The 8,328-nt window shown below is 43.6% G+C and overlaps 1 protein-coding gene across 8 annotated transcripts in view; it reads right to left on the bottom strand.

Annotated features, from left to right (window-relative positions):
- Positions 1–251: 251 nt before the first annotated feature.
- The window catches only part of UVRAG (UV radiation resistance associated), a 329,617-nt gene continuing 321,540 nt past the window's right edge, over positions 252–8,328 (bottom strand). For 6 of the 8 annotated variants that reach the window (XR_013404176.1, XM_001086725.5, XM_077963911.1 and 3 more), the window contains one exon: positions 252–2,180. Coding sequence is in view for 7 of the 8 variants with exons in the window: in XM_001086725.5 (XP_001086725.2) it covers positions 1,478–2,180 (703 nt within the window). In the remaining variant the exon portion in view is untranslated. Of the gene's footprint in view, positions 2,181–5,516; positions 5,696–7,490; positions 7,569–8,328 lie in introns of those variants that run through there. The other 2 variants (XM_077963910.1, XM_077963916.1) reach the window with 2 other exon arrangements.

The following is an 8,328-nucleotide window of genomic DNA, read 5'->3' as shown; positions in this document are numbered from 1 at the left end:
GGAATGCTTGGACACAATATAAAGTGACTGTGAGGCCTGCGAGTGAAGCTGTCATGCAGGACAAATGCGGCGACTGGAGTGTATACCTGTCAAGTGTTTGTGTTGCTATATACAATACGTAAACTGAATGAAGTCAACAGCCTCCGCTTAGATAGACATGGCTTTTGTTCAGGCTAGTCCTGTCATGATGTGACATATGGAGACGTAGGTTCAAAAGGAATTTCCAAGCTGGGAAAAAAAATCAGGTTGGGTGAAGTAAACTCAATTTTTATTCTTCTATATAATACATGGATATATGGATAAATTTTCCTTTAAAGAGTTTGCAACCCTGAGGCAATGTCCTTGGGTACATAACGTATAAAGCAATAGCAAATGAAATCTAAATGCAGGAATGACAACTGGACTTCAAAACATAATTTAATATTCATCAAATTGCACACATACCAATAGTATTCTATATCTCGTCTAGCCTCTTAATCCAACTATCTCAACTGCCTTGCAGTTTGCCTACCAGACACCCTGACTCTCTACATACATTCTGTCACGTAAATGCCAACCTTCTGACTGAAATTTAATAAATTAACACGGGATTTACATCAAGGGATTTTTGTCTGATGAGTGCATTGCCAGAAAGCATGCCTAGTTCCTGCCCACATAAAAACTTCGGCCCCCACAGGGGATGAGATGGCATCTGACTACAGTAACCTCGAGGTCCTCGAGGGTCCCCTGGGATCCACTGGAAGTTTTTCATCTAATCTGAGGGCCACATTAAGGGTATGGCAGAGGTGGGGAAAAGGCCATAGCTGGTTAGAAGAGATGGAACGTCATGGCTACTTGGTTACAGAACCAGTGAATCTGATGTCCTGTTTTCAGGACGCATGGCCCATTCATGGAGAAGATGGGGCGACAGTAGAGTCTAAAGGTGGACTGTGGTACCCAGGGGCAGGGAGAGGGACAGATGGGCCTGGGTGTAAGGAGACCACTATGCTGCTTCTTCATCTACCTCACGGATGGCCACAGACCTTTCAGTACATGGTGGAAATCTATTTCTGAATATTCCATTTTCCCAAAGTTTTACAAGCCATGGTGAGGGCAAATGCTTATGCGAAACTAAGGGTGAGTTCATTATATTATTTATATATTATCATCTTCCCTCTGAGGATAACATAGAAGGGTAAATAAAAAGCAGACAAATAGCTAAAAGGTGACTCAAGCTGTAAGCTCTTTCAACTAGAGGGTGATTTTTGCTTTAAAATAATCATCAGGCCTGAAAAGCAAATCTTGAAAGCAAAATCTAACTTTGGCCCACTGATAACAATGATCCTGAGTCCCTCCTTCATTCCCAGAGTCTGTTTTTCCGAGGAATATCCTCCATTAATATTCATTTTGTGTCATCATTATTACAAAGGGTTAAGTGCAGCTTTCACTTCATTTTAGGCAGAGCTTCTGCCCCGGTCCTACTGTTGACCTGCTCACTTCACTTCTCGGAACTCCTGCGTGGCCGGCGGAAGCTGGAGACGTTTTCATTCAGTGCGTAGATCCTTCGGGAGAACTCTTCAAATTCTCCCAGAACCTGTTCGTCACACTCTACGGCCACAGCACTGTCCACCGGGATGCAGTTAAATGCTTCTAGCTGATCGCCTGAGGTGAAACCTGTGGCTTCCAGCCCGATGATTTCTTCTGCTTGCTCCACAGTACAGCAGAGCTCAGCTTCTGAGACTGGGTGGAACTCGCCTGGAAGCTGGACACTGGAGGGCCCGGCCTGCTCGCCGGGTAGGAGAGTGCCATTGACTGTGGCCTGGTGCTCGGAGGGGGCTTCTCCTTGTTCTTGGCGAGGGCGCACATTCACATGGCCTCCGTTTAAGCTGTCAACTAGATCCTCTCCTTTTTTCTTGTTTTCTTTGGAGAAGTCCAAGGAGGTGTCCAAGGAGGAGGAGAGAGAGGTTATCTTTCTCTCGGCCTCTCCCACGGAGGTGACAGTGGTCACAGGCTGGGCTAATGCTGAGCTGTAACTGGGAGGAGGGGTTTTGTACTGAAGTCTCTCATTCTCAGAGCTGGCCCGTTTTCGATGTCCTTTGTCTGGTGAAGGGATCCCCCCAGAGAAGCCTACATCTGCAACCCCAAATATGGAGCTTTGTCTTTTAGGAACAGGGATTGCACTGGAGGTGTGATGTCTGTCACTAGAAGAGAAACAAAAACAAGAAGTTACTTTCTACTTCAGAACTTGGTGTAAGCCTTCTGGATCCAGTGACAGGAAACAGCATACTTAGGTCTGAGCTAATAAAAATAGGTAAGAATCAATCTTAGACTATAGTTATTGCAGTGTGTGAATGCAAAAAACAACATGAGGTATGTGGGTCCAACTTTGGGAGCTTCCTTCCAGCAGGATACAGACACAATGCAATATATTTAGAGAAGACGGCCCAAGGCGGGGCGGGCAACAGAAACCTTGTCCTATAGGGAAGCGATGAAGTAACTGGACAGGCTGGATCTGGCAAGAAAAACATGTGAAGGATGTAACCAACTTCATATTTCTGAAGGGCTATCCATAATTTCATTCTTGTTTTTAGTGCAATTCAATTCTTATTTTAGCTTTGAAAAGCAGGCATCCTCATCTGGCAGCGAAGTTACATGACTTGCCCACACTCAGTGAGGCAGCGACAAGGCGAGACTAAGATCTGTGACTCATGATTTCATGACCAACGACCTTGCCAACACTCAAATGCTAACAAATGCTAACCACCTTGCATTAGAGAACTGGCAGAGAGAGAGAGAGGGTCAAGGTGACATTTTAAAAATTAAAAAAAAAATTTTTTGAGGGGTTCCTTTTTTTTTTTTTTAATGAAAAACTACCTTGGGAAATACATTCTTTGATGGGGCTAGCCACACATATGTTTTACAATACTTGGTCTGCAGTGCCATCTTTTGAGTCTGAGTTTCTTCTCAGGAGGGTATCTTTGGGCCAGCAATAATAATCATTGTTCAGTTATACAAACTTTATAATTTCTGAAGTAATTTCCTATACATCATTTCACTTAGTCTTTACCAAAACTCTATAGAGAAAGCAGGGTAAAGTTAAGTCTGAAATAATAAATAATAATCAGTTAATGGAAATAAGAGTATCTACATCCTGGAAATGATGGCTATGTTATACACTATGCTAGCTCTAGACATTCTTGTATGTGGATGAAATTAGCTTCAATACAACCATATGAATAGATTGGGTCCAGAGGCAGAGGGAGGTGCACACAGATCGTTTGACTTGTGTGCTTCAGATGAGGAAACACGCACAGACGGTTAAGTGGCTTGCAGAAGGGCAACCACTAGGCAGGGGTAGAGGCAGAACTTGAAACTACACATACCCAACAAATAGTTCCCATATGTGCTTGGCCTTGGGGCAGGGAGACAGATGCAAGACCAGTAGGCCCTGCCTCCAAGGAGCTACCAATCCTGAAGGAGAAAGACATTCCTCATTATTCAAATAATACATTTTCAAATTACAATAGCAAGAAGTGCCCCAGAAAAGAAGAGATCTGGGATTTCTTCTACTTGTTTCTATAGCCACAAGCCCTGGCCCCAGCTCCCTGCTCTCTCTCCTCTCAGACTGTTTCTGATGCAGGATTATACCTGCAGTCTCAGACACCCAAGCAAGGGTTGTTCTTGGGAAGGGGCAACCACACAGCTTCTAATCCTTGGGTCCATCAGGCTCCTCTGCCTGGCTGTGAGTACTGATGCCAGGAGAGATTTCATGATTAGGAGTGGTAACTGGGGTGCATATAGAACTAGGCAAGTAGAACAGTAAATTACAGTTTTTAGTTCTCAAGAAAAAACAAAACAGAGCAAAATCTGCTGGCCTCGATCTAGGTTTATAGTTAATATGTTGTCACAACTCCCAATAATTGGGTAAGCTACACATTTCTGCAAACCTTGTTTTTACTCTACCACTTGCTGACCATGTCCCTCTCTAAATGATCTTGCAGGCTGACTAGGTACTCAAACCAAAAGAGAACATCAGCAGCACCTCAGTCTACAGTCTATTCTGTGCAGACAAGCCTAGCTTTCATTTGCCAGCCCAGCCCACGACGGGTGGAAGCACCAGGTGAAGCAGCCTGCAACACTGAAGGTGATTTGTTGGTGTGTGGCTAGAGCCAGGTGCTTAACCCCTCATGCTGCGACCCTGTGCTGCCGTCCTCCCACCCCTGCCCCCACCCCAGGCGTCCTGCTCTGCTGCTCTGTGGGGCTCCCAGTGGGCTGATAAAAGGCAGGGCATGAGAAACAGGCCTGGGGCACACCCAGCAGTGCTTGCCACACAAGAGGAACAGGGTGTTTGTAGCCCTCATTGATTCTGAGACGCTCTAAAAGTTCTCCACTTCGTACAACAGAAAAGTAATGAGGTGTAACAACCCCCACTGCCCCACCTCGCCAACTACAATGCGAAGGGAACAACCATTTTCCCGACCGTCAATAATGTTCTGAGCCCCGTGGAAGATGTGCTGCCCACACAGCCCTCGAGTGTCCTGCGAGGAAGATAGCAGGTGGTGGGTCATGCGGTTTGTTCAAGGCTGAACTAGATTCCGTCTGACTCCAGAGCCCATCCTATCTATCGTGTCCCACATGGGAACACAACATTCAAATTCAAGTAACATTTGCTAAGTGCCAAAGACATAGTACACATCAAGCTAAGTGCCTTCTCATTTGCCCACAAACTCTAAGATGGTATGTTATTCCTGTTTTCATGGATGGACTCCAAGGCTTTGAGAGGTGGGAACTTTGGTATTTTCTGACGTCCTGATTTTGTGACATTCTTCTCCAGTTCCCTTGGATCTGTATGAAAACTCAGGTAATGGTAGTATCAGATTCAAATTGGAAAATCCAAGTACCAGTAAAAGGTTCTCTCTCTCTTCGTTTTTTCATTTTTAAATTTTTTTAATTTTCTAAATTAAAAAAAAAAAAAGCTTTTTAGAGACAAAGTCTCACTCTGTTGCTCAGGCTAGAGTGCACTGGTGTGATCACAGCTCACTGCGGCCTCAACTCCTGGCCTCAAGGGATCCTCCCACCTCAGTCTCCCAAGTAGCTGAGACTACAGGTGTGTGCTACCATGCCCGGTTAATGTTTTTTAGTTTTAACTTTTTTTAGAGACAGGGTCTCATCATCTTGCACACACTGGTCTCCAACTCCTGGGCTCAAGTGATCCTCTTGCCTTGGCCTCCCAAAATATTGGGATTACAGGTGTGAGCCACAGGTCCCAGCCAAAATGTTCTCTCTTAAGAATGGTAAGGAAATTAGTTATTTTTGGAAAGATAATGAAGAAGTCTACATATCTAAGGTTTACCTTTTTATCACCACATTTTTCCCTCCATTTTTAGTTACATGAGATTAAACCTTTCAAAAATTTTTATTACAGCTTTTCTTACGATCTTAAAAAAGTTGAACAAGAAAAGGCATTTTCTCGACCGTCAACCATGTTCTGAGCCCCGTGGGCCACAGATATGAACATGTATTACTGAGCGACGACAGAGTAAGAGGACTACAGATGTTCAGTGGTGTCTGTTCCATAGGACGCGGGTCTGGAGGTAAGTCTGGCATGGGTTCTTCCATTCCCCTCTGGTGCTGAGAGTGGTTGAGTCAGTGCCCCTGCCCGCAGTGGCCGCTCTACCCTTTTCTTAGTTTGCTGTGTTCTTGTAAAGCAGATATCCTGAAAATTGTGTGCGAAGTATGAGTAAACAGAATTTCAGTGGCGGGCCAGGAGCTGTCCTGGGCATAACATGCTTTATTTATTATATGAGTTTGGTAACATAGTTTTGGCTGTTCAGAATTGATTTTTTTTATTACTTCCAAGATTCCCAGCTACATCCCAATTTTTAAGATAGCCAAGCTCCAAACAGTTGAAGTATCGAATGATTACATTAAACACGCATGTATTTTTAGTTATTACAATAGTTTTACTCACAGGAAAACTAAAAATATGTTAACTATATAAAAAAAATAAAAACTTACAAGTCTATTACCCATCAAGCAACTGCTATTAATTTTGGGTATTTTCCTTTCAGACTTTGATTTTAAATACGTGTGTTGAATTCTAAAAGAAATCCTAGGCCGGGCGCGGTGGCTCAAGCCTGTAATCCCAGCACTTTGGGAGGCCGAGACGGGCGGATCACAAGGTCAGGAGATCGAGACCATCCTGGCGAACACGGTGAAACCCCGTCTCTACTAAAAAAATACAAAAAACTAGCCGGGCGAGGTGGCGGGCGCCTGTAGTCCCAGCTACACAAGAGGCTGAGGCAGGAGAATGGCGTAAACCCGGGAGGCGGAGCTTGCAGTGAGCTGAGATCCGGCCACTGCGCTCCAGCCCCGGCGACAGAGCGAGACTCCGTCTCAAAAAAAAAAAAAAAAAAAAAAAGAAATCCTATGGGTTAGGTGTGGCAGGCAGCTCACACCTGTGATCCCAGCACTGTAGGAGGACTGCTTGAACCCAGGAGTTTGAGACCAGCCTGGGCCACATAGGGAGACCCTGTCTCTACAAAAAATTAAAAAATTAGCTGGGTATGGTGGTGAGCGCCTGTAGTCCCACCAGCTGTGTGCTGAGGTGAGAGGATTGCATGAGCCTGGGTTGCAGTGAGCTGCGATCACGCCACTGCACTTTAGCTTGGGCGACAGAGCAAGACCTTGTCTCAAAAAAAAAAAAAAAAAAAAAAAAAAAAAAAGGGAAACAAGAAAGAAACACTAAAGCCGTGTTTCTGGTATATACAGAATTCTACGTCCTACTGTTGGATGCTATTAAAACCTCCTGGTAAGCAGAATTCTAAACGGCTGCTTCACTGAATGGACTATCATAATTTACTTAATTATTCCCTTGCTTTTGTAGATTTAGGATGTTTCTGAACCTTTACTATTAAAAAACAAACTGCTGTGAGCATCTCTGTATAAAAACATACTGCAGAGATTTTTCATAAAATAATTTTGATTTTATATTTAACAGAACGTTTTGAGAAAGACCCTTCATTCATATTTTAGTATAAGATAAAGAAATAAGAGTATTTTTATCTCTACTCTTGCCTAAAGAGAGAAAGGCAGGAATTAAAAAGGCAAATAATAGTTCAAAACAGAATATTCAGGAGGTTTCAAGATTCTTTGATTACAGTCTGGCTTCATGACTATTTCACCTAGATGAAGAGGTTGAAACTCACAGATTTACTAATTATATGACCAATTTTTAAAGGCTGTTGACAATTTACTCATCAAATGCAATTAGTACATTATTTATGTTGTGATGAAAAACTTACAGGGAGCCTCTACCCTTAGACAACCAAAAGCAAAAATGTGTGCTTTTTGGGAGGTGTGGACATATTAGGAAACTCGGTAGCTTTTCTTTATTGTCTGCTCCCACCAAGGGGCCCCGTGTGTTTGGAGGCACTAGAATTGCGGGTGCAGAGCCTGAGGTTCAAGCAACTGGACCGAGTCTGCTAGTTCACTGCACACATTCTCCTCACCAGCCATTTCCCGTGAGTGGCTGTCTCTTCCAGTTGGGCTTAGCTCCAAACTGGAAACATGACATCTGGGGTTTAATGTTGCAATTAAAAGGAATTTATTAAAAAACAACAACCCAAAGATATCATAATTGCAAATTTACTAGGCTATGGTTTAGTGAAACACAGTATAGCTTGTTGAATAATTGAACCACACCAGAGACTGTTAAATTACTTAATAAACCTTTTGCCATAAGTAAAAAAGGATTTCCTGAGGTCACAAACAATGGCACAATGAGGGAGAAGCCAAGTGGCCTGGAGTTTAGATGTCAAGGAGGACAGTCTAGTTTCAGTTTGGCTTCTTTGGATCAAGTTTTCTCTGAGCTCTCTAAATTAAGATGATTAAATTGTTTCTCATTCTGTGAATCCTTATTTATTGCTATCAACTACCTTTTCTCATCTCTTCAGCTCTAGAGACGGTAGTGACAAGAAGGACTGTTCAAAGACCTGGATTCTACTCCTAGCTCTGCCACTATGATCCCATCTATGTGGAGTTATAACTTAAGGTCACATTCGTTTATTAGTTATATCAGTGGTCCTCAATCTTTTTGGCACCAGGTACCTGTTGCATGGAAGACAATTCTCCTGTGGACTTGGGGGCGGGGATATGGAACTGCCACCTCAGATCATCAGGCGTTAGTTAGATTCTCATAAGGAGCACACAACCTAGATCCCTCACACATACAGTTCACAACAGGATTTGTGCTCCTATGAGAATCTAATACCATGGCTCCTCTGATGGGAGGCAGAGCTCAGGGGATAATGCCTGCTCACCCCCATCGCCTCCTGCTGTGCGGCCTGG

Source organism: Macaca mulatta, chromosome 14, assembly GCF_049350105.2.
Source record: "Macaca mulatta isolate MMU2019108-1 chromosome 14, T2T-MMU8v2.0, whole genome shotgun sequence".
Lineage (NCBI taxonomy): Eukaryota > Metazoa > Chordata > Mammalia > Primates > Cercopithecidae > Macaca > Macaca mulatta.
Note: the sequence above shows the minus strand (reverse complement) of the source record. Positions and strands in the feature narration are given on the sequence as shown.